We start from the raw sequence: 24,726 nt of genomic DNA on the forward strand, positions 1-24,726 counted from the left end.
CCCATCAGCTGCGTGATCTGGTACGGGCCGCCAAGAGATCGACCTCGCCCTTCGATGTAACGCCTACACGACGGGAACCACATGATACTACTCCTCGTAGCGGTACGCACCACTTCAGAGAGGCTACGCAGATATGACAAGATAGGGATGGTGTCGCTGGTCCATCTGTCGCCGTTCTTGAGTCGCGGCTCCACGAAGAGGTCACAGAGTACATGTGATGTAGAAGATGGCTGTGGAGGTGTAGCTGCAGTAGTATTATCGGCGAGGCTCGATGGTTTACTCCCCGATTCAGGAAGTGATGTCGGCACATGTCTGTAATCTATACCCCCTTCTAATCTCTTCTATCCTAGCTTTACGCAACAAGGTCCATTCAAGGTATGATGATAAACTACAGGGCAGTGGGTGGGCATCGAATATCAGCAGCATTTTCATCTTCTGCGTTTTTCTGTTCTGTCATCGCAGTGGTTGCATATAGCGATGCGTTCCATGGAGTGCGGATAATAGCATACATGACTCATACTTTGTCAGACATGATGGCTCTTCCCTTCATGTTCCTTCTGCAGACCAAGAACGTTTCCGTCTTCAGCATCTAGCCGCCATCTCTCTGAGCTTCCAAAGAAATGACGACCCTGTCCTCAGACGTACAGAGCGAAGCCCAAGTCCGCCCGTATCCCGTCAGCGGAGTCTTGACGCTAGGGATCGACGACGCCCCTCTATGCCAGCAGTCACCGGATGCTTCCATCGAACGGCAATCGGAGCTGCGAGTTAGGGTGAAGCATCATAGTCAGCCATGGACACTCTCCTGCGGAATGGTAGTTGAGGTTGCAGACGCAAACCCCGGACGCCTGCGGGTCGGTCAGGAGTACTTTCTCAAGATGTTTGACCGGAGATTTGCGCACCAACACCGTCAAGACAACGGGCGTGGGCCGTGGTCACAGCGCGTGGAGGATCAGCTGGTGGAGAGCGTGCTGACCGGTAAGGCGGAGCATTTCCTGCACCGCCTCCACACCGAGGACGACTTCTGGCAAGACGAGGAAGAAGAATGGGAGGAGGCGGAGAACGAGGCCTTCCTAGACGACGGGCTACGCAAGCTATTCACTGCCGAAACCGAGGCTTATGCCCGCTTACGCGAATATCAGGGGACCAAAATCCCGCGCCTTGTTGCAAAGGTCGTCCTCGATACATCGCCGTCGCCTCCTCTCAACCGTGCCGCAAACAGCGGACCCCTGTTCAAGATCAACGGCATCTTACTGGAATATCTCCCGGGATTTACCATGTCGTCCATGACGGAAAAGGCGCCCCAGGGCTCGTGGCAGGGCATTGTCGACGAAGCCGTCGGGGTGACCCGTCTCCTGGGTGACAAGGGCATTCTGAACGCCGATGTCAGGCCTGACAACTTCATGGTCGTTCCTGAGGAGGGGGGGTACCGAGTCTGCATGGTTGACTTTGGCCAATGCAGATTCCGCAGGCCGGACGAGTCTGACCAGGATTGGGGACGGGACAAGTGGTGCCAGGACGAAGAGGGTGCCGTCGGGATCGTGATGAGGATGAGGCTGCGTAGAGTAGGATTCACACTCTCCTACGAACCGTCGTGCCGCTATCTTCCGTGGGCACCTGGAGAGGATGAATAGATCAGACGTTGGACCGATCATGGGCATAGACGCTGGCAAGTCTCGCTACCCGCACCCTCCAGCCCTCCTCTCCTCTTCCCTCCCTCAGCCTCCCTGAACGATGCGACAGTCGACGACTGCCGTCATTCCCGCCTGCACTCTGGCCACCGCGTCCTCGAGCACGGCCTCGAGCTCGCTCGAGTCTTCCACCTTGAGAGCATGGATATCGCCGGCTCCAGCGGCACGCGCAATTCCGCCATAGTCGGGAACGGGGGCGAAGGAGATGTTGAGCTCTTCATTGCCGACACGGGTTCCCTCACCGTCGGGGTGGATCAGGGTATACGAGGCCCGTGGGGCGTTCCAGCCTACAATGATCACCGTCAGCTGGCATATCCAAGGAGGGAGGGGGGAGGAGAAGTAGGCACGAACGTACCCTTGTTGTTCAGGACAATTGTCAATACGGGGATGCCGTACCGACGCGAGATCCAGTACACGCTACCGGGGAAGGAGAAGAGATACGTGCCGTCGCCGACGACCTGGCAGACAAAGGGGCCCTTGCCACCGGCCCGAGCATCGACGGCAAGCTTGATGCCCAAGGCTGCGCCGCCGGACCAGCCCAGACCACCGCCGCCGCAGTTGAGCCACGAGCCCGGCCTGGTAGGGCGGATATTGTTGTGGATGTGGCCCGTGTTGGTGACAGCCTCGACGGCCCAGACGGTATCTTCGGGGCAGACGGTGCGCAGGACGGAACCGAGGTGGCCCGCGCCAAAGGATCCGTCGTCGCGAGGCCTGGCCGCGGCAGAGATGGCCTCGATCTTGGCGGCGTAGGCGGCGCGGCGGGCCTCCCTGTCGGCATCCAGGTTGCGGGCAGCCAGCGCGGCGGCAGCGGCCCGGCCCGGCTGCAGCTCGGCGGTGATCTGCCGCACGGAAGTGAGGGCATCTGCACGGTACCGGGCCTCGGCGTCAATATAGAAGAGCGGCATGCCCTGCTTCAGGGGATCGACGTCGATGTGGAAGACGCGCGCGTCGGCCTTTGGCCTAGACAGGGTGGGGATCCAGGGCACGTCGCAGTGCAGGACGACGATGACATCCGCCTCGGCCACGAGGGCCTCGGGAGCGCCCTGCTTCAGGCCCAGCCACGCCGGATGGTCTCCGGGGAAGGACATCTCGCTGCCCGCCGTGTCGAGCACGCGGAGGGCGGGGACGGTGTCGGCCAGCCGGACCAGCGCAGCGGGGACGAGGCGATGGCGGCCCGAATACCCCGTGATGAGGAGGGGGGTCGCGGCCCCCGCCAGCGCAGACGCCACCTCCTCGGCCGCGTGGGCGGGCATCCCGCCCATCTCGACGGGCCTCCAGAGCTCCCGGCGCAGCGTGTATGGCCGCAGCTCGGCCTCCATGACCTCGCGCGCCCCGCACAGGTACACGGGGCCCTCGGGGTCGCTCGTGGCGAACTGCAGCGCCCGGGCGACCATCTGCTTGACGTTGACGCCCGTCCTGATCTCGGCCGTGTACCGGCAGTACTGGGACACGATGGCTCGCTGGTCGGGGACGTCCTGCAGCCAGTGGATGAACTCGGTACGCGAGCCGCGCATCTCGCCCTCGAGAGTGAAGGGGCTCAGACCGGCGAAGATCAGCACGGGGGCCCGGCCGACCGACGCGTTGTGCATGGCTGCTCCCAGGGCTTGGGTGCCCACGTCGACGTGAACGATGACGCACTGCGGTTGGCCGGTCACGCGGGCGCAGCCGTCGGCCATGGACATGGCTACCATCTGAAGGCAGGTTAGGTTAGCATTGCTGATGTTATGGGAGGGGGGAGGGGGGGGTTCCTCTCTCTTTTTCTGTTCTCATATGATACTAGTGGCATGTATATATGTGTATGTACATGAGTGTGTGGCGAATTCAATTCAGCAGCACATGTAGATTGATGACAACGATACTCATGAATATGCAGGAAGAAGAGGAGAAAAGAAGAAGAAGAAGAGAAAGACTCGCCTCGCTGGGACAGGTAATGATGCGCGGGAACTTGGCCTTGGCATTCCTCTGACCACGGACAATGGCATCCATGATGCTGGGATGGTCGGAGCCTAGGTTGACGAAGCAGTGGGTGATGCCTGCGTCGGTAATGGCCTCGAAGAAGGCCGTCGACGTGGTATACGGCATGGCTTCCTGGTGCGCAAGCGGTCCTCGAAACTGTCTACGATGCCAATCTGGAGGGCAAGAGCATTTGAAGGTTGAACGGGGGGGGGAGGGGGGGGGAGAAATGACTGCTCGATGCATACAGAGTAGGAAGGGAGGACGGAGATGCGGCAGCCCAGGGCTTCCAAGGCAGCTCAAGGGCAGATGATTACAATGGTGATGCAGGCGATGTCGTAAACAACCCGGCCGGGTTTACGAGTCCCTCTTCCTCCCCCCTCCTCCTTCTCTCCTCTCCTCTCCACCTCTCCTCTCTTCTTCTTTTCTTTCTGAGCCAGATTCTCCCTGTTCATGGCAGGACTCTGCTCCACACAGACAACCCCCTCCCCCTCCCGCTCCCCCCAAAAGAGGAGAGATGCCTCGCCAGAAGAGAGAGAGGTGAGCGAGACAGAAGTAGTAGTAGACCCTTGTCAGTGTCGCGCGAAGATTCCCATGACAGCCTAGACTAACAGGTAACGAGAGGCAACGTCGGATCCACAACACTGACGCAAGCTGCTCGCTTCGCACGCTACTGTCGACAAGCTGATACCGCAACGACCCTCCCCACCACTCTGCACACGTAAAGGACGGCCGGTTGGTGTGGTGGGTGGGGAGGAGGAGGGAGGAGGGAGGAGGAGGAGGATAGGTTGTGTGGGGGCCAGTTTCTGCATAAGACGTCGTTTGCCTTGGTACGTAGGGGCTAGTTTTAGCAGGAGGAAAGATTCAAGAAAGTAGAGGGGGCTTTTGTTTTCAGATATCACATCCTACTATACTCTAGTGAACTGCAAGAAGTATCAGTATATCATTGACTATTCTAGAGCGAAGGCTGAACTTGGCGGCTTGGTATATGCATCGTATCGTAGCGTAGCTGGGATTCTTGAAAAAAAAAATGTAGTCATACCCACCACTCCCGACACCTCGTCTGTTTCTTTCTTCTCATGAGGAGGATGTGAGGATTCTCAAGGAAACGCCAAATACGCATTGCCACCGGGGAAGACGGGCCACAAGCCTCTCTTGTCAACTGAGATGACAACTGACCGTTTCCTCAAACCCATGCAAGCCTTGGCAAGCCACCCGGGCGCACGACAGTTGTCGATCTTTCTCTTCCTTGCTCGAGGAGGATGGAAAGGACAAGTACAGAAAAAGATGAATGGAAAATTTTAGAAAGAAACAAGAGGTAGATATTAATGAATGAATAAAAAACATGGAGAGATAAAAACATGAAATGCTAGATCGATCCTTGGAGGGCTCCATTCTTTTTACTCGGCTTTCTCCCATGAACCATGTGTCTGGCCTTTCCTCTACCCTGCCGATCCGAGTCGACTCTCACCCGGCCGGGCCCCTATGATACCGGAAGCACTGAGCACGAAGAAGGGTGGAGAAGAGATGAGCTTGCCGTGCATGTGAGCTGTATTCTTGCTCCGATAGACTTTTCCTTCTTATCATAGAGGGTCTATCTATGCTAACCACTTCCATCCGGACAGGAAGCTGCCGGACCAAGGAAAAGGATTACTACTAGAAGAAGAAGAAGAAGAAGAAAGTAAGAGTGGGGAAAGAAGAACCTCCTTTGCTAAGGAAGGAGGCGCGTGTTTCTCTCATTTTTGGAAACCTTTGCAGCATCACATCCTCCCTCTCCCTCTCCTCTTACAAGGTGAACCTGAAGCTGGGATGCCAGTCGCCCATGTTCTCAAGCTGATCCTGGGGATAGCCGAGCCTGTCATCGCGCTCACCAGCCTCGCGAGCCTTGTTCTCCCTCCACATGAGGAGAGCCATGGCGGAAGCGCAGACGAAGCCGAACCACATGAAGGCGAGGGCGAGGGCGTATCCGGTGGGGAAGTCGGGAGCCTCCCGCTCGAGGAAGATGTTCCCGCCGATGATGCCGGCAACGTTGCCGATCGTGACCTGGGCGGAGGCGCCGAACGAGCGCTTCCAGTGGCCGGAGAGGTTGTTCTGCAGCCAGCCGAGGCACATGGGGGTCACCATGTAGGCGCCGCCGAAGATGGGGAAGACGGCGCCGAACTTGTAGCCGCGCGACCTCCCTTCGGACGAGAGCAGCATGGCGTAGCCGACCGTCACCATGGCCGTGGCGAGGGCGAAGAAGCCGTAGCGGTGGCGGAGCCTGTCGGACAGCCAGGCCGACGAGACCATGGTGCCTCCGGCGAAGACGTAGACGGGTATGGTGCGGATCTGGGCCTGCTCGGCCGCCCAGCCGAACTCGCCCAGGATGGTGGGCAGGAAGAAGGTGCCCGACAGCCCGGGGACGCCGACGCCCATGTACGCCAGGGCGCCCAGCCAGATCTTGCCGTCGGTGTAGATGAGCCTCCGCGAGAAGGCGTCGAGCCTGTCCATGCGGCACCGGCCGCCCAGGTCGGCGGCCATGCGGCGCTCCAGCAGCAGCTTCTCCTCGGCGCTCAGGTACCGCGTCTGCTCCGGCCAGTCGATGACGACGAAGGCAGCCCCGATGGCCATCAGCGCCGTCGCCGCCCCCTCGACGACCAAGATCCACCGCCACGCCGCCATGCCCGCCCGCCCGCCCAGGTCGGAGATGCCGTACGCCAGGAGCCCGCCGAAGGCGCCCGCCACCACGGTGCTGCAGAAGAACAGGGACATGCGCTTCTGGAGCTCGTGGCGCCTGTAGTACATCGACGACACGTAGACCATGCCCGGGAGCACGCCGGCCTCGAACATGCCCAGGAGGAATCGGAGCCCCACCATGGCCCCGTACGACTGCGCGAACCCCATGCACATGTCTATGATGCCCCAGATGAACATGAGGCTGGACAGGTACAGGGATGGCCGTAGCTTCTTGATCACCATGTTGGAGGGGACCTCGAGGAGGATGTATGGCACGTAGTAGATCTGCCCCATCTCTTCTGTCAGTCTTCTCTTTTACCTCTTTCGTCTTTTTTTCTTTTCTTCTTTTTCTATTCTCTCCTTTCTTCTTCTTCTTCTTCTTCTTCTTCCTGCCTCTCTCTTTTCCGTCTTGCTTTAGTTCGAGGATGGTAAGAGGAGGGGATGACACTTACGAACAGCATCACATTAAAGTGATTACCACTCAGGTCGAGATCCCGATCCATCCCCTGAATTCTGGCATTGCTAATGTTGATCCGGTCCAGGAAAGACATGACATAGATGACGAAGAAGACGGGGTAGACGACCACGTCGAGCTTCCTGACCAGCCTTGCCTCGGCCTCGGGGTCTATGTAGCCTGGACCGTCAGGACCGTCCGAAGCAGACTGCGGCCCTGGAACGGCCTTTCCACCCGCATCGACAGGTATCTCATCGTTGGCAGGAGAATACGTTGACATTTTACTCGTCTTCTTCTTCTTTTCTTCTTTCTCTTAGACTGTCTTTATTCCTCTCAAGCTCACCTTCAGTCTTGATACACGCACGTACGCGAAAAGCTCGGTTGAGAGAAGAGAAAAAAGTATAAGATAAAATAAAATAAAAAACGGTCGCAACGAGGAAGAGAGAGAAGGAGAAGGAGAAGTGTGTGTGTGTGAGGAAGGCATGTCGACAAGGGAAAGTACTCAAAATGGTAAAAGATCTACGCTGACGAGCAGCGCGCAAAGTATGCACTCAGTGAAAGTACCAAGAAACAAACCACAAGTCAGAGAGAGGATAAGGAAAGCAGCATATTAGAGGCGATGGGACCGAGCTGAATCGTGATGGTGGTGGGTGACAGACAGCTGCTTCGTCCCCCTCCCCTCCCTTGCTACATATACATATGCAAGGTTTGGGAAGAGGGACCCAAGTCAGGAAAACAACAAGACCTGGTTCGATCAGTCACGGAAGAACTACTGGATGGTCCAGGAAGAGTGCTCAAAAAGAGGGAGCGTGCAAAGGTCAACGGAGCCTAGTTGCTGAAGAGATTCAACAGATCGACCTGGGCATACAAAGTAGACATGCGGTTCCGTGGCTGCGGCGCCAATGACCCCTGGCAGAAGACAGACCAGAGAATGTTCTCTCTACTGACTGTTTTCCATCTACATCATGTCCCACAGGCTACATCATCTCACCCCCCCCCCCCCCCCCCCCCTCCCCACCTCTCCCTCTCTGCCTAGGTCCTGTCCAGGTGTTGGAGCATATCGTACGATGTGTCGTGTGTCGTACTGATTGTCAGTATCCATTGGGAGAATTGTACGGAAGCGGGGCAAAGAGGGTCAGAAAGGTCACATAAAGTCACCCTCCCTCGATAAAAATCGAGGATGAGGAGACAACGATCAATACGCATACATCCGTCACCGGTGCATTCACGACTACACAAGTATATCGCTTCCACTTCGCCACTAATCGGCAGACCTTGCCACCTATCTCACTGACCCATATCACAAGCAGACTTAGATCCCCCGTACTCGCAGCACTATCCCAAGTTGGATCTCCCGGCGAGCAAGATAAGAGGTACCTAGAGTTCACAATTCCTGTCTGAGAGAGAGAGAGAGAGAGAGAGAGAGAGAGAGAGAGAGAGAGAGAGAGAGAGAGAGGAGAGAGATGCGTACTCCCCGGCACACCCTAGTTTTCAAGAGACCGGGAGCAGTCCTCGGACATCTGATCCGCCATCAGGCAAGTGGTGACACCCACCGGGACTGTCTGGCTTCTTACCCGTCTGATTACCGGGAGCCCTATGAGTACAGAGGTGCAATACGTTGTATCGGACTGCTTCCTTTCACTACGAGTCCTATTGCAATAAACAGCAATACCAATCTCGATCTCCTTCTCCTTGACGTCGGTATCTGGCTTCAGATCAGTCCATCATATCCAGGGCGACTTCCGATAGCTTTGTACGGGAGAGATACGTACCTTGATATTTGATATCGACATCACCACGTACCGACGCACTCGTGCTGTACGGCTACAACTTATGCGTCAGGGCCAGCACCGCAGAGTATAGGCGGTAGTGCATGTTGCTGATATGTATAGGGCCAACGGACATGATTCAACGCCATGATACAGGGTTTCTCCGACGTAAATTGGTGACGGATGCCGATAGGCGGCGCAACCGTCCCCTCTGACGGTGTTAGTCGAGTCCGTGGCACAATCACATGACTTTTTGTCTCATTCCTTTCAGATCGTAGGCGGGGAGACTGTCCGTGCGTGCGTGCGTGTGTGCGTGTGTTGTATGTTTTGTCTGAGAATGTGAAGATGTCAGTGACACAGCGCCATTGGCCCTCAACCCTCCCCCCCCCCCCCCCCCCCCCCCCCTTTGCGACCGTGCGACCTTGCGAACACAAAACCTGTCAGACACACACGCACGACTACATCATCGCTATAAATCAATCACTATAATAGATAAGAAATGAAGGGCGGTACCGAAATGGCACATCAATAAGCCCAGGACGAATGTGGACCAGGTCGGACACTTACGACATCTTGAAGGGAGGGGAGGACGGACGGATATAGCACGAGTACATCCTTGATATTCGACAGAAGGCAAGAAAAGCGGCAACAACTCACTCGCACAGCTGGTACATATATGCAACGTACATGGACTGGCGAAATTCGAGACTGCACTGGCTGGCGTATCGATCTTGGCGAATGTCGACGACGTGGTTGTGAGGCGAAGGCAGCTCAGATGCACGATTCCAATCTCGACCTTCGACCTTCAGACTTTCCTTCCCTTGTGCAGCATCCTGATCTGATTCCGCCTGAACATGATTACTGCCTGAGCAGTTCCTGATCAGCACCTGGGCAGCTCCTAGCTCTCGCCGGAAAGAGACTAGGACGTGAGGCCGCCAGACCTCACGCTGCTTCACATAATATGGTCAGGACAGCAGAGGCGGAAGGATTTGCAAGACAGATATATGTGGTGAGAACATGTCTGACGTGATGGATGATGAGCATCTCATACGTCTATGGTGTGGTCATAACCGTGACTGTATACCCCGAGCGTCGGAATACCCTCAATGCCAGATGATGCCGGGAAACAGGGATGGCCCAGGTCGTCACCGGCCTGGGGCAGAGTGATGTGACGGAGGGGGTCATGCCGCTCAGCGCCGCCATGATCACGAACGGTCACTTCAACGTTGACGCATGCAATCAATGGCCATGGGATCGGCAGCATATGTAAATGGTCGACTACACTGTTATGGTCGAGATAGGTATCGTAGCATCCGTTACTTCGCTTTTACTCTATATAGCTTATCTCATACGACGTCGACCATAATTAGCACCTTTAGATGGCGGGTCGGCTACGCATTGATGATATTGTATCAGGCCCGCCTTGACACCCGCTGGTCCGTCCCCCGCCGAGCTTTAGAAAGCAGGCGGGGCGGGTGGTAGATGGTGGGATAGTTGCCCTTCCAGTCGTTCTCCCGTTCATCATGGTTGGCTGCGAGCAATCTTCTGCAGACCAAGTCAGCTCGCTGATACGTCCATAATCGGACCATGGCCTCTTTCTCGCTCGCCTCGACCCGCACGCGACGAACCGGTACCCCCGGCAGCAGCAGTAGCAGCACCTCTTATTATGCTTTAGCGAAGTCTCGAGCGTGCCATCGCCCATGCTGGTCAGGAGGTGACGCTCCGCGCGGACGACGTCGCGGTAGTCGACGAACCGGGGGGAGCCAGATGCGTTGGGAGGGGCCGGAGGACTCGCCGTTGCCGAAGAGGACGACGGCAATGACGCGTGTGGGCACGCAGCGCACCGGTGGCGTGATAGAGCGTCTGGGTCAGCGTTCCCTTGAAGCAGGTTGTCGCCAGCGCATTCTCGGTAACGGCAGGGTTGAAATCAGGGTAGGCCAGGCGGGCCGAGGGGGGCGGTGGTGCCGTGGTGGTAGGTGAAGTCTCGTAGCTCGTAATGCTCGGCTTCGGGCATTTTGGCAGCACCGGGAAGAGATAATGAACAGAGTCTGTATGAAGCATAGCTCGATTGTCTCTATACCTTGCGCCGCCCATGACGTGGTATAGTAAGATAAACCGGGTTGAGAAGGCGCCGTAGCAGCATAGATCAGGATGAGGACAGACGCTATTGCAGAACGAGGCCCGAAGCGTGTTGTAAGCCCGGACGAATGCGCCAGCATCCTTCTGCGTGTTGCTATAGGACCCCATAGTCCGCATCCGCAGAGCACCGAGGATGCGGTCCACCTCAGTCGCTGTAAGAGCGTATAGTTAGCACGAGCGCCCCTCTAGGTATCAGAACGCCGAGCACACGTCATGGACGCCATTGTTGCCTTGACACGTACACGACGGTCGATTCAACTGCTGAGGCGTCTGAGGCAAACGCGTAATCACTTCTCCAGCCTCCAAGCTCCATAGAGGCTGCAGTGGGCCGTCTGGCGTGATGGCGGACGCATTCTCCCGCGCAGTTGGCAGATTCCAGTCCCTGCATACGGTCCGTCCTCTCTCTCTAAGCCCTTGGTCTCTCCTGTATACTCGTACACCTACCTCCTCATGTTTTGCACGTCCACTCGCTGGAATTCACATCGTGTCTCGTCTCGTAGACTCCGCACCTCTTGGCGGATGCCCCTGACATCCTGCACTGCATCTCTGATATTCGGGTGCCGTTGTCTAGAGCCGGCAAATTGCTAGCGCGAGCCACCTACTGTGAAATCGTGATCAGGGCCCCTGCCACCGCGTTGAGATCTGGTGCTTGTATTTCCATTCTGGTCTTGAAGAGTAGAATGATCGCAAAAGAGCGTAGATGTCGTGGTGGGCGTACAGTAAGATACGTGATGCCGGTTGATGAGAGACGTAGAAGGAAAGTCGTGAAGCGAGTAGAAGGCAGCGTCGGGAAGTGTCAGTTTCATGCGTTTTGCAAGGAACAAGGGAGATCGTGAATGGCAACAAGATGCCTGGCCGTGACTGATTTGGATGACGCCACCGTATCGGATGGAGAAAGGGTTTCTCCGTCGTCGGAGTCGCAGTGTGCTGTACCCTCATCCATCGGATGCTGTGGCGCATACTGCCTGTGGCCTACCGATTGTGGCATATCGAATTGATCTACTCCTGGCAGCTCTCGTCAGTCAAAGACTTCAACCTGCGCCGTCACGCATGCCAACTTGCCCACGAGAACGTGCGTGCGTACGCCAACCTGCGTCCGATCCAGGCCTGCCACCGTCGCTTTGCGCTTGCGTCTCCCTGGCTTCCCATTGATGAGCGAAAGTTACTCGAGATGGCCAGCGTCTGTCTTCTTTTCTCTTCACGCCCGTAGTCCTCTTTTCTGTATGTAGCATGGCAGACGCTGGCGACCCGGTCAACTATCGGTACTTCTGCATGGCTCAGACCGTCTACAAGGCGGCCATCGACCTGGCCGAGCTCGACACCGTGCTGCCGTACCTCTGGAGCTTCAGAAAGGTGTAGTGGTCCCGCTGAGCGTGCTTCTTCCTCCTGGGGGCGGTGGGGTGCTGCTGCCTTGCGTCGACGCTCGCCACCACCTTCCGGTGCATGCCGGTCGACAGGGTGCTCCGCAAGGCAGACCCTTCCTTCCCGGGCCACTGCGTCGACAGCACAGAGTTCTGGTACGCCAACGCGGGCCTCTTCATCGCCACGAGCATTAGCATCCTCCCGCTGCCGATGCCGCTGGCGTGTGGGCCTTTAGGTTCCCTGGCAGCAGAAGGTGGCTCTGGCCGCCGTCTTCAACCTGGGCATCCTCGTCGCGATCCAGTCGTGCCTGCGCATCGCCAGCCTCGTCATATCTGCCACCACACCGGACAGCTCGTACGACATCGAGAACGTCGTATGAACCATGATCGAACCCCACGTCTCCATCGTCTGCGCCTGCCTGCCCACCCTGCGCCTCTTCATCATCAAGCTATTCCCGATCCTGCGCAGCGACAACGGGTACTCGGCCAGCCAGAACGGCGACACAGGCTACGCCGCCAGCAGCCAGAAGCGCGGCGGCAACACCAGCCCCTGGGTCGGGGTCGGCAGCGTGCCCGGGAAGTCCGATGGCGCCATCCACATGAATGCCATCCATCGCATACATTCGTCCGACGGGAGCGAGGAGGATACCCTCACCGGCGTGGCGACGGGCGACTCCTCTGACAGCGGTAGCAGTAGACGGGGCAGCGATGGGAGGGGTAGGAGCATCCCGAAGACCATCGAGCATAGCGTCGAGTACTCGAACGACGATTAATGAGAGGCCTTGTTGCGGCCTTGGTTGTACAATGACTAGACGTCCTATTTCTGTTGGAGTCATGACGTTGTGTGCACGGGATGGGTAGAGCGAGAAGTATATAATCACGATATCGTGTTTATAGCCGCTACTTTCTTCATCGGTGCTTCCCGCCTTGTCTTCGTCTCGCCTTGTCCTGCCTTGTCTTTCCCCCTTTTTGATATATCTTTGCACGGATGGTTTGATCCATCTGTATATAGGGCGAATATTCATTTTTCGAGTCCCCCCTCCCCCCCCCTTTTTTATTCCATATGTGTTACCCACGGTAAACGGAGACTACACCATTTCCACGGATATCTAGTCTTGCTAGTCTAATATAAGTCTACACGACTTCTATACCCAGATACTTTCCCGTAATAGGAGGAATGACTGCCGATATCTATGTACTGGTGATGCTACCATGCCCCATCTGCAAACGATATGTGCATCAGATGCGCTGTGATATGCTACAGCTGAGCCCGCACCTGCTTTTTTTTTTCTGCATTGCACCACATATATCTATCTTATGTGGCTTTGTTCTGTCACACCCTCTTCTTTCTGTCTCCCAAAATCACACGAGTCACACTTCACTCTTCCTACCCCCAAAGACAGGAAACGTCGTCGTGAGGATAGTTTACTTACCCTGTATACGAACCTCGAGTTCTAAGCAAGAACCTCCCCCTCACAATCGAATAAGACTTGACATTCATTTCATCTATCATTCAGGTGAATAATATATTTCCCCCCCCCTCTGTCTAGTTATACTTTCCTTTCATAACAGGAAGGTAGAATCATGCTAGACACCTTCATACCCGTGTACATGTGAATGCGAACACGATAAATCTCTGCACCGAGATGAAAAACTTGGCCAAGAAGCAGCAGCACTACGAAGATGTTGGTATTGTGACAAGGTCTATACTGAACCATTACATGGGCTCATCTAGTTACTCTGTAGCCCTTCCCTTTCTCTCTCCCAAGATCAAGGGAGAAGGGAAAGGCACCAGTTGCTGTAAAAGAGAAAACCAGACAAGAAAGGTAGAATAGAAGATGAGCAAGGAAGAAAGAAGAAAAACCTTGCCACGTGATCATGTTTATCAACGTGCTGCGAGTAGCACTGATGCGAACAAATCCATCTCCCGGATGCTCCCTAATAGTGTATCTGTAAGAGTCTTTCGACAGACGGGGAGGGATTCCATGACATGTGGTCCTACGGACCATGTGCAAGTGGCGGTTCGATGTAGGATGATTCGAAGTATATACATCAGTGAATACCACCTACTTACTCGTACATGCTCGTACACTTTGTATGAGGCTACGTAGAGTGATATTATTATTAAGTACTACTCAGCGCCGGCTCTGACACCGAAACCGTACCGGTAGGTTGATTCCTCACCCCCTAGAGTGTCTAGACAAAAGTAATATTAGTCCTCCGTATTTCCCCTCCAAATAACATACGAGTTATGTAGCATGAATGTTACATTGTACGCACTCTAATGGATACACGACGTACGACTGTTACGAGTCCCTGAAACATGACCCTGTTGGGGCGGGAAGATGACCTTGGCTTTTTCTGACGAACCATACTCACCTGGACGGGCTTCTCTCTCCTAGACTCGGATAAAAAGAAAAACAAAGCAAAGCAAAAACAGAGCAAAAGAAAAAAAAAAAGAAAGTCCACGGGGGTCGGGCGGTCCCCACTGTCGAGGAAAACCCCCCCCCCCCCCCCCCCTAAGGAGTTGATGACTGGTCGTTGAGTAGTAGACAAGGAAAAAAAAAAGTGGCAATGGCTCGCCGATCAGAGGAGATAGGAACGAAGTTCCAACGGTGCTAAGATAGAGATCGGCAACAAAACGACACGCAGAAGGAATCACCACTCACGCAAGCGGAGTATGATGGTGGATCGCGAGCGGGTCACAACGTTGGAATAGGAGGAGCTTCTCATATGTGTACGGGAGGAGAATAATCGACGACGTGCTTGACAGGGCAGGTATGGGAACAAAGGGATCTGAACATGGATATCGTCACCAGTGACGGATGGGCTAGAAGAAAAGAAGGAGAGGATAGCAACCTAGAAAGAGAGAGAGAGAGAGAGAGAGAGAGAGAGAGAGAGAGAGGGAGAGGAGCGTCGCGTAAGATGACGTGGCTTGAACAGGGAAACCGAGAGGGAAACCAAAGACGACAACGTGGTGTTTTGTAACTGCATGGAGGGAAGCAACGCGAGAAGACAGCGTCTGAGCCTCTTTACTATGAACGTGGTATGAATAGGAACATGCTGACGAAAGAGTGACACCAAGTTGCAAGTATCTCGACAAGTACCAAAAACTATAAATCGGACGAGGGCGATCGGGTAACGGGTCGAATAACAATGATGGTGGATAGAACTGTTAGGGAGGACATGCACAATACGAGAATTACGCATGGATACACAAGCTCGGTGTACGAGTAGGGCTCGCATTGAGGATAACTACCGGAAACAAGAGTGCGAAGGCGGGAGGATGAAGCAGCTGCAAGCACGTGCTCTGCGCCTCTAAGCAGCAGTATTCGTAATGGACTGGAGCATTGCATCCTACCAGTTCGTATGAACAGGTCGATTGTGCTGGTCTATCTATTATTGCAATACGAGGATGAGCATTTCCGAATACGCATTGATCACCGCTGATGATCTGGCAGTTCATAATCCCTAGATGGGAGCCAAGGTGCACGGGCTGGAGATGTATCAAGAGGAATGGCAGCACACCTCACCCAACCAGAAGCCATCGGGAGAGAGAGATGAATCTACAGAGCGAGAGAGCGAGAGAGCGAGAGAGCGAGAGAGAGAGAGAGAGAGAGGGAAAGATAAAAGGTGAAAGGCAATCCTCGTTGTTACTTCAACTCCATATTACCGTGCACTGCGTAGGCGATGACTGCCAATTTAGTAGGCCCCCCCCCCCACAACGGGTCCGAGGATTCCGGTGTGATGGTCGAACCTTTGTTTTTCTCCTCGGAATCCGAAACTGCCCGCTGTCGTATCGGTGCGGCAGATGTCCGTGATGATCTCTGTGGTTGTATGAGCTGCTGGTGCGGAGTATTGAGTTGACGATGAGACCTCGGAGCATTACTGTATTGCTGTATTACTGTATTGCTGATTCTGCTTCTGCTACCACCACCACCACCACCACCACCACCACCACCACTGCAGCTGCATGCACGTTGGACTTTGCCGAAAGAGTATGAAGTTTTTAATCTATTTTCCATTTATTTTTCCAATTTTTATATTCAATCTTATCTTCATTTCACTCAAGGAAGAGATACAATTCAAAACCCACGAGCTGGCGAGTTCCGGATGCCCTGAAGGGGAAACCATGCAGGCTTCGCGACATGCCTTGCAGACGATGGGACCGCGAAGCTGAGACAAGAGACGGGGTCGAATCATTAAACTTGATCCTGTCAGATATGGTATCCTGTCAGATATGGTTCAGAGCATCTGCCTGTTTTGGCCTTCTCTACATGTATGAGTTAGCAGAATCGTCACCTCCTAGCACTCCGTACTGTCATCCTTCAGGGACCACCGTCGTTTACGAGCATCACAGACAAGGACCCAAGGCACCGCCACAGTATCCAGTGATATATATATTACTAGTCGTAGCAATATATTAGAACTATGGTTATCTCACATGGCATTAATCATGCTGCCCCGTATTACCCATAGTTAATCATGCTAGGTAATATGAGGAAAAAGAAAAAGATTTTCTGCGGGACAACACGAGTCAACTAACCGTGCGTACTCAACGAGTGACAGTGAGAATTGCAGGTGACGAGACCGGAGGGGAAAATAGGGGAAAGGGGGGGGGGGGGGGCGCCGGGCCCCAGAGTACAGGGAGTAAACATGACGACTCGATACTACAAGTATAATAGTTTATCAGCGACCCTAGCAGAGGATGTATCCCCAGATGTACCCGGCCTCTAGCTACGCACGTCCGATACTTGATTGGTGTCGACGCGGGCTGCAACGGCGCGGCATCGCAGACTCGCGAAGTAAACCAGTCCTAGCATGCTGGACTGCTACTACAGACACAGTACATGCAAATCCGGTAGCAGCTCCGCTGCTGCTCCTAACCCCGTCGGGTTACGGGCAGCTCCATCATCTCTGCCTCCCACCTACCAGTGTACATGTGCAGAGAGCGCTCGTATATGTGCATACACTGCTACGGGTGCAGCGTATGTAATGCTAGCGGCGCCCCGTACCTGTAGCAATACTCGCGGCACGCTTATTACCGCAGGGGTTTTCTCATTTTCAAGGATGGAGGATGCTGCCGTAAGCGGAGCGGAAGAGACAGAGAGGATCACCCCCCCCCCCCTCCCCCCCCAGCCTAGGGGCTCGATGCCTCCTGTCCGGGCGCTGGGGGAGGGGCCTGCGACTAGGAGACCGGGAAGGAGGCGGTGCTCCCTCCTTATTGACGCTTGTACAGATTACAGATTACATGTGTGAGGACATGTGAAGACGCGTACTCGTCGCACACGGTATCCGTAGCCCTGTACTCGTACTCGCGTGTAACGATGATAATAATGACAATAATAATAATAACAATGATAATAATGATGATGATAATAGTAATAAAAATACGTGAATGGCTCCTGGGTGCACGCACAGGCTAGAGTTTGCAGTTGGCCGGTATTGGAGTTGCGTACGAAAAGGGGAGACGGGAATAGTCCCAACTCCAGAGCAGATTGGAGAGTCCAACAAGCCTGCCTGTACGAGCCCGACTCGTATTAACCTGTATGGTGTATCGCCTATCCTGGTAGCGTATCATCGGTAACGAGCAGAGCTAAGCTCTGCTCTCGGTAACGATACACGTGCAGAGGTTCGGATATCGACTAGCAGTTGCTAGCAGTATTCTTATTATCATGCGATGCGCAAGGCGCTGTCAGCACGGGCTGGCTGGCCCGATACAGCGCAGTGGTTGGCACTACGGTACCACCGGCGCCGCCTGGAGCCACCCGCCCGCTTAGAGCCATTCGTCTGCAGAGAGGCCCGGAAGGCCCGGGAACGCCGCAGAAGAGCCTTACGAGTAATATAACCCCCCTTCGAAATACGGAGTACGAGTGTCGATGGCAATAGTGGCAGCGATATCATCCGCTACCGTCGACACCGATGGATGGGGAGTGCGCAGAGTTCGAGCAGCACGTGCGGCAGTACATATACGTGCGATCCGTACAGATTACAGCGAGCCTGCCGCTGCAGAGGGGAGCTGTGGCTAGGGGCTGCCGGTGGGTCGTTACCTGGCCACCGTACCCGTAGCCTGCAGGCCACCTCTGTAGGCCACCCACCGCTGCCCGTAGCGTCCGGACTTTCCCAGGGCTCCAGCGGCATGATCCTGCACAGTGGCTGCGGCCCCCCGAGAGCCGCTAATTGTGCTTTTGCCATTCGCGCCAACTCTGTCCCGTCCGCTCCTTCCTGGTGAGGGCGTTGCTTGTGTTGTTGCTCCTTCCCACAGACGGCCTCCCTCCCCCCAATTCGGCCTCTTCCTACTGTCCGTAACTCCTCACCCACCACCGACCACCACCTACCACCACCCACCAGACCATTCACCCATCCATCCATATGCCCAACATCAATCTCTCCCCCCTCCCCAAGATTGGTGTCTGAGCCTCCTCTCCTTTCCCTCCTCACACACATACATCGTCACGCTGCTCCGGTATAGCGACACTGATCTGGACTGCGTCGCGAGGGGCCTTTGATCCGGTCCAACTACGAGGACCCAGCGTGTCCTCCCCCCCCTTGTCCTTCTTTTTTCTTCTTCCCCGACCGTGCCTCACGAACCGTGTTTTCTCCCCCCACCGTTTACCTGACACCAGAGGCCGATAACCCGACTCGATCTGGATTGGAACGGTTCCGAGGAAAGAAGAGGCATCAGAGACGGTTGCCTCAATCGACACATTTATAAAAAAAAAAAGACGTTCATTCCACCGCCAAACCCCCCTTCGCCAAAAACGTCGACGCTGGCTGGCTGCTAAGGGGGCTGCACGGGCACTTGCCCGCCTTTCTCTTTCCTTCTAGCATCATCATCAGAGTGACAAGGACACACACAAACCATGGCCGACTCGCTACATCCAGACTCGGCCGCCGGCAAGGGGGCCAACCCGAATAGGGCAAGATGGGCCACGCGTCGCAAGAGTGCAAGGAGTGGTAACTCGAAGCGACACTCCCTCCTCGATCGTATGCAGCAGAAGAAGAACGCCTGCGCCGATGAGAAGGGCGACGAAGGCGGCGACGACCGTCCTCCAGGTCCCGCCGCACCCCGGCCAGAGGATGATGGCGCAGAATCCGACGGCGATGCCTCAGACGACGATGACGAGCACAACAGCCGCACCCTCTACTTCAACATACCCTTGCCTCCGGACATGCTCGACGAGAGCGGCGCTCCCAAGAAGTCGTACGCCCGCAACAAGATTCGCACGGCAAAGTACACGGCCGTCTCCTTCGTTCCCAAGAACCTGTGGTTCCAGTTCCACAATATCGCCAACATCTTTTTCCTCTTCCTAGTCATCCTCGTGGTAAGTAGATGGCCTTGCGTAGAACCATGCACCCGGATGCCCCGTCGCTCGTCCCAGGTGCCCGTCAGTATCCCCCCCCCCCCTCTGACACGAGAGATCACGCATATAGTTCTTCCCCATCTTTGGTGGTGATAACCCCACCCTGAACATGGTACCTCTCATCTTCATCGTCGCCGTCACCGCCATCAAAGACGCCATCGAAGATTCGCGCAGGACCGTGCTGGATATCGAACTCAACAATGCCTCCGTCCACCGCCTCCACAAGTGGACCAACGTCAACATTGCCGACGACCAAATCTCGCTCTGGCGAAAGTTCAAGAAGCTCAACACAAGGTTCCTGGCCTGGCTGTGGCGCTCCCTCCAGGCCCTATGGTCCAAGAAGGCCAGGGAGGAGAAGGCCCGCCGCAAGGAGGCCGCTCTCGAAGCTCTCAGCGAAGAGGGACGCCCCTCGGTCGAGACTGTCCGTCACGGCAAGAGCCCCAACGCCTCGCCATTCACCAACGCCGGCTCCTTCGTCTCGGCCGCCGAAGATATCCAGATGACACCCGTCCACTCGCCCTCGTCCCAGCATATCCGTATCGAGCTGCCCGATGACGAAGACGAACGCCGTGCCGCCGCCCTCCATGAGATGAAGAACGACGTCATCAACTACCGCCGAGCTCCCGAGGGTGCCCTCTTCAAGAAGGACACCTGGAAGAACCTCCGCGTCGGTGATTTTGTGCGTATCTACAGCGACGATGAGATCCCCGCCGACATCATCATCCTCTCCACCTCGGACCCCGACGGTGCCTGCTACGTCGAGACCAAGAACCTGGATGGCGAGACCAACCTCAAGGTTCGCCAGGCCCTGCGCTGCGGTCGCCCCCTGAAGCACGCCCGCGACTGCGAGAGGGCCGAGTTCACCATCGAGAGCGAGCCGCCCCAGCCCAACCTCTACAAGTACAACGGTGCCATTCGCTGGCGCCAGGAGATCCCCGGCCACGCGGCCGACGACCCCATCGACATGACGGAGCCCATCTCCATCGACAACCTCCTGCTCCGCGGCTGCAATCTGCGCAACACCGAATGGATCCTCGGTGTCGTCGTCTTTACCGGCCACGACACCAAGATCATGCAGAACGCCGGTGCCACGCCTAGCAAGCGCGCCCGCATCGCCCGCGAGATGAACTTCAACGTCATCTGCAACTTCGGCATCCTCTTCGCCATGTGCCTGGTCTCGGCTCTGGTCAACGGCGCCGCCTGGGCCGAGGATGGCGCCTCGCTCTCCTTCTTCGAAGGTGACCCTATCGGTGGCAGCGCCGCTCTCAGCGGCTTCATCACCTTCTTCGCCGCCCTCATCGTCTTCCAGAACTTGATCCCCATCTCGCTCTACATCACCCTCGAGGTCGTCCGCACCCTGCAGGCCATCTTCATCTACAGCGACGTCGAGATGTACTACGAGCCTATCGACCAGCCTTGCATCCCCAAGTCCTGGAACATCTCCGACGACGTCGGTCAGATCGAGTACATCTTCTCGGACAAGACGGGCACCCTCACCCAGAACGTCATGGAGTTCAAGAAGGCCACCATCAACGGTCAACCCTACGGCGAAGCCTACACCGAGGCTCAGGCCGGTATGCGTAAGCGCGAGGGCATCGACGTGGTGGCTGAGGCCCAGAGGGTTCGTGCCGAGATCGCCGAGGCCAAGGTCCGCGCCCTCGCAGGTCTCCGCAGGATCAACGACAACCCCTACCTCCACGACGAGGACGTCACCTTCATCGCTCCCGACTTCGTCTCCGACCTGGCCGGCGAGGCCGGTGCCGAGCAGCAGGCCGCCAACGAGGCCTTCATGCTCGCCCTCGCCCTCTGCCACACCGTCGTCCCCGAGAGGACGCTCGACGACCCGCCCAAGATGAAGTTCAAGGCCCAGTCTCCCGACGAGGAGGCCCTGGTGGCGACGGCCCGAGACATGGGCTTCGTCGTCCTCGGCTACTCGAACGACGGCATCAACCTCAACGTCCTCGGCGAGGACCGCCACTACGGCATCCTCAACACCATCGAGTTCAACTCGAGCCGCAAGCGCATGAGCTCCATCATCCGCATGCCCGACGGCCGCATCAAGCTCCTGTGCAAGGGTGCCGACTCCATCATCTACGGCCGTCTGCGCAAAGGCGAGCAGAAGGAGCTGCGCAGGGAGACCGCCGAGCACCTCGAGCTCTTCGCCAGGGAAGGTCTGCGCACTCTCTGCATCGCCCAGAAGGACGTTTCCGAGGAGGAGTACCGCGCCTGGAAGAAGGAGCACGACGCCGCCGCCGCCGCCATCGATGACCGCGAGGAGAAGCTCGAGGCCGCCGCCGAGCTCATCGAGCAGGACCTGTACCTCATCGGAGGCACTGCCATCGAGGATCGCCTGCAGGACGGTGTGCCGGACACCATCGCCCTCCTGGGTGACGCCGGTATCAAGCTCTGGGTCCTCACTGGCGACAAGGTGGAGACGGCCATCAACATCGGATTCTCGTGCAACCTGCTCGACAACTCCATGGACCTGATCCACATCAAGATTGACGAGAACGAGGACCAGCAGCTCGACGAGGAGGCCCTGGTGGCCCAGGCCGAAGAGATCCTGGACCGCAACCTGGCCATATTTGGCTTGACGGGCGGCGACGAGGACCTGGCCGCCGCCAAGGCTAACCACGAACCCCCCGCGCCCACCCACGGCGTCGTCGTCGACGGTTTCACCCTCCGCTGGGTCCTCAGCGACCGCCTGAAGCAGAAGTTCCTGCTGCTCTGCAAGCAGTGCCGGTCTGTGCTCTGCTGCCGTGTCAGCCCCGCGCAGAAGGCTGCCGTCGTGTCCATGGTCAAGAACGGCCTGGATGTCATGACGCTGTCCATCGGCGACGGTGCCAACGACGTGGCCATGATCCAGGAGGCCGATGTCGGTGTGGGTATCGCCGGTGTCGAGGGCCGACAGGCTGCCATGTCGTCCGACTACGCCATTGCGCAGTTCCGCTTCCTGCAGAGGCTGGTGCTGGTCCACGGCCGCTGGTCGTACCGCCGTCTCGCCGAGAGTATAAGCAACTTCTTCTACAAGAACATGGTCTGGACCTTTGCCATCTTCTGGTGGATGATTTACTGCGACTTCGACATCACCTACCTCTTTGACTACAGCTACATCCTCCTCTTCAACCTCATCTTCACCTCTCTCCCCGTCGGTCTCATCGGCGTCTTCGACCAGGACGTCTCGGACAAGGTGTCGCTGGCGGTGCCGCAACTCTACCGCCGCGGCATTGAGCGTCTCGAGTGGACCCAGACGAAGTTTTGGTATGCTCCCTCCCTCTCTTTCTCTTTCTTCTTCTTTTTCTTCTCTTTCTTGTCTTTCGTCTATCCTTCCGTCCCGTCTATGTCCTCTCCCTACTCTGATTCTCTTCTTCTTCTCTGAGCTAACACCGTCGCAGGATGTACATGCTTGATGGAATGTACCAGTCTGTCATCGTCTTCTTCATTCCCTACCTCCTCTTCATGTCGGCGAGGCCCGTGTCATCCAACGGTCTCGATCTTGGCGAGCGCATGCGTCTCGGCGCCTACGTCGCGCACCCGGCCGTGTTCGCGATCAACGGTTACATCATGATCAACGCCTACCAGTGGGACTGGATCCTGCTGCTCGTCATCGCTATCAGCGACTTCTTCATCTTCATCTTCACGGGCATCTACACGACCATGCCCGACTCGTCCGTCTTCTTCTACGGCGCGGCGGCTGAGGTGTACAGCGAGGTCACGTTCTGGGCCGTCTTCGTGATCGTGCCGGTCATGTGCCTGTTCCCGCGCTTCGCCATCAAATCGCTCCAGAAGGTCTACTGGCCGTACGACGTGGACATCATCCGCGAGCAGGAGCGCATGGGCATGTTTGCCTACCTCAAGGACGACGGCGGCAAGGGCAAGTCGAGCGGACCCTCGGCGGTGCTGGTGTCGACGTCGACGATCGAGGCGGACGAGACTGGCAGTCCGTTTGCGGGTGGCGACACCAAGAGCACCCACTCGTCCGGCTCCTCGGACACTACCAGCAAGGGGAAGCGCAACACGTACACGAGCGTGGACGAGGACATGCGTCCCATATACCCGCCGTCCATGGCGACGCACAACACGGCCAACATCCACCAGCACAGCCAACACTCGAGCAGCGCGACTAACCCCTTCCGGATGTCGGCCGACGGGGCCAACTCCCACCCCACCTTCCGCATGTCGATAGACGGCACGGCGGGAGACGGCGGTGGCGCTGCGGCGGGTCGGCAGTCGATCGACCGTGCCAGGCCGTCGTACGACCGGATCCGTGCGTCGATGGATCGTGTGAGACCCAGCTTCGAGGCCAGCGATGACTTTACCTCGGCAAATCGTCTATCGCGAGTGGAATCGAGCCAGAATACCAGCAGCGAGGGCCGGTTCCAACCTCGACTTCGTGGACTGTCGCTATCCAAGACGACGGAGAACTGAGAGAGGAACGGAGTAAAAAATCACAAAACACCAAAAAACAATCGAGAGCCTGTCAAGCAACACACGTGCGACACACCACACAAAGAACAAGACTCGATTTATATATTACTATTCTCACTATATATATTTGCAGCAACACTTTGGAATTGGATACCACCCCACGCCCTTGTCATACAATCCACCCCCGCTATTTTTTTTCCTTGAGCGGACTCCTCGTCACTTTTGGCTCTCTTTCCTTTTGTCTTTCTTGGGAAACGGACAGCTGGGAGTTTTTTTCTTCTTCATATTTCATCTTGTATCTCTTTTTTCCTTCTTCTACTGTATGATTGTATAGCTTGAGCTCTCTCTGCATCACCGAGCTCCATGTTTTTCTTTGGTCGAGTCATTCTCCCCCTTTCCTCTGCTCCTCTGCTCACACCACTCTGTGTTCGGTGTCTGCGAGCTGTCTCTCTTCCTCTCTTCTTTCCTTTTGTCTCCATTTTGTCTCTTCTTTCATTCAAGGCGTTTTCTGCTTCCTGTCTCCATAACCTTCCTCTGCTACGTGGGCATGTCATGGGGGAGGGAAGCGCGAAGGAAAAAAAAGAAAAAAACCTGCAGCAGCAACAAGTACGACTACAACAAGACGCAAAGCGAACAAGCTCTACCTCGAGCTCCAACTTGGTGGGAGGGGAGGGAGGAAGAGGGAGAGAAGGAAGGGAGTTGTGAGTGGGATTCTTTGCGCGTGTCTTGTATGTTTTGTTTATAGAAGAAACTTGCTATATTGGTATTTTCCTGCGTAACGAGTATTTTAGAAATAAGAAAGATGACAATCGACCTGGGATGCTTCGTGACGCAGTGGAGCGGTATGTCTGTAGA

General features: G+C 56.1%; 7 protein-coding genes across 7 annotated transcripts; 4 read left to right on the top strand and 3 right to left on the bottom strand.

Annotated features, from left to right (window-relative positions):
* Window positions 1–620: 620 nt before the first annotated feature.
* GMORB2_5308 (uncharacterized protein) lies at window positions 621–1,631 on the top strand (the record flags this gene model as incomplete). Its single annotated transcript, XM_035467282.1, has 1 exon — window positions 621–1,631. One exon carries the CDS (start codon window positions 621–623, stop codon window positions 1,629–1,631), a length of 1,011 nt encoding a protein of 336 aa, XP_035323294.1.
* An 84-nt stretch (window positions 1,632–1,715) lies between these two features.
* Window positions 1,716–3,770, bottom strand: GMORB2_5309 (Acetolactate synthase large subunit or other thiamine pyrophosphate-requiring enzyme; the record flags this gene model as incomplete). Its single annotated transcript, XM_035467283.1, has 3 exons — window positions 1,716–1,975; window positions 2,044–3,372; window positions 3,599–3,770. The coding sequence occupies 3 exons, from the start codon at window positions 3,768–3,770 to the stop codon at window positions 1,716–1,718; spliced, it is 1,761 nt and encodes a 586-aa protein (XP_035323295.1).
* Window positions 3,771–5,432: 1,662 nt separating this feature from the next.
* On the bottom strand, window positions 5,433–7,090 carry GMORB2_5310 (Major Facilitator Superfamily; the record flags this gene model as incomplete). Its single annotated transcript, XM_035467284.1, has 2 exons — window positions 5,433–6,641; window positions 6,809–7,090. Coding segments are annotated over 2 exons (1,491 nt in total), but the record flags the coding sequence as incomplete, so codon positions are not given.
* A 3,196-nt stretch (window positions 7,091–10,286) lies between these two features.
* Window positions 10,287–11,106, bottom strand: GMORB2_5311 (uncharacterized protein; the record flags this gene model as incomplete). The annotated part of the gene is made up of 2 exons (XM_035467285.1): window positions 10,287–10,870; window positions 11,010–11,106. 2 exons carry the CDS (start codon window positions 11,104–11,106, stop codon window positions 10,287–10,289), a joined length of 681 nt encoding a protein of 226 aa, XP_035323297.1.
* Window positions 11,107–11,948: 842 nt separating this feature from the next.
* GMORB2_5312 (uncharacterized protein) lies at window positions 11,949–12,459 on the top strand (the record flags this gene model as incomplete). The annotated part of the gene is made up of 2 exons (XM_035467286.1): window positions 11,949–12,071; window positions 12,316–12,459. 2 exons carry the CDS (start codon window positions 11,949–11,951, stop codon window positions 12,457–12,459), a joined length of 267 nt encoding a protein of 88 aa, XP_035323298.1.
* Window positions 12,460–12,462: 3 nt separating this feature from the next.
* GMORB2_5313 (uncharacterized protein) lies at window positions 12,463–12,852 on the top strand (the record flags this gene model as incomplete). Its single annotated transcript, XM_035467287.1, has 1 exon — window positions 12,463–12,852. The coding sequence occupies one exon, from the start codon at window positions 12,463–12,465 to the stop codon at window positions 12,850–12,852; it is 390 nt and encodes a 129-aa protein (XP_035323299.1).
* Window positions 12,853–18,942: 6,090 nt separating this feature from the next.
* Window positions 18,943–23,871, top strand: GMORB2_5314 (phospholipid-translocating ATPase; the record flags this gene model as incomplete). The annotated part of the gene is made up of 3 exons (XM_035467288.1): window positions 18,943–19,404; window positions 19,514–22,704; window positions 22,839–23,871. 3 exons carry the CDS (start codon window positions 18,943–18,945, stop codon window positions 23,869–23,871), a joined length of 4,686 nt encoding a protein of 1,561 aa, XP_035323300.1.
* Window positions 23,872–24,726: the final 855 nt, after the last annotated feature.

This window comes from Geosmithia morbida (genome assembly GCF_012550715.1).
Source record: "Geosmithia morbida isolate 1262 chromosome Unknown scaffold_3, whole genome shotgun sequence".
NCBI lineage: Eukaryota > Fungi > Ascomycota > Sordariomycetes > Hypocreales > Bionectriaceae > Geosmithia > Geosmithia morbida.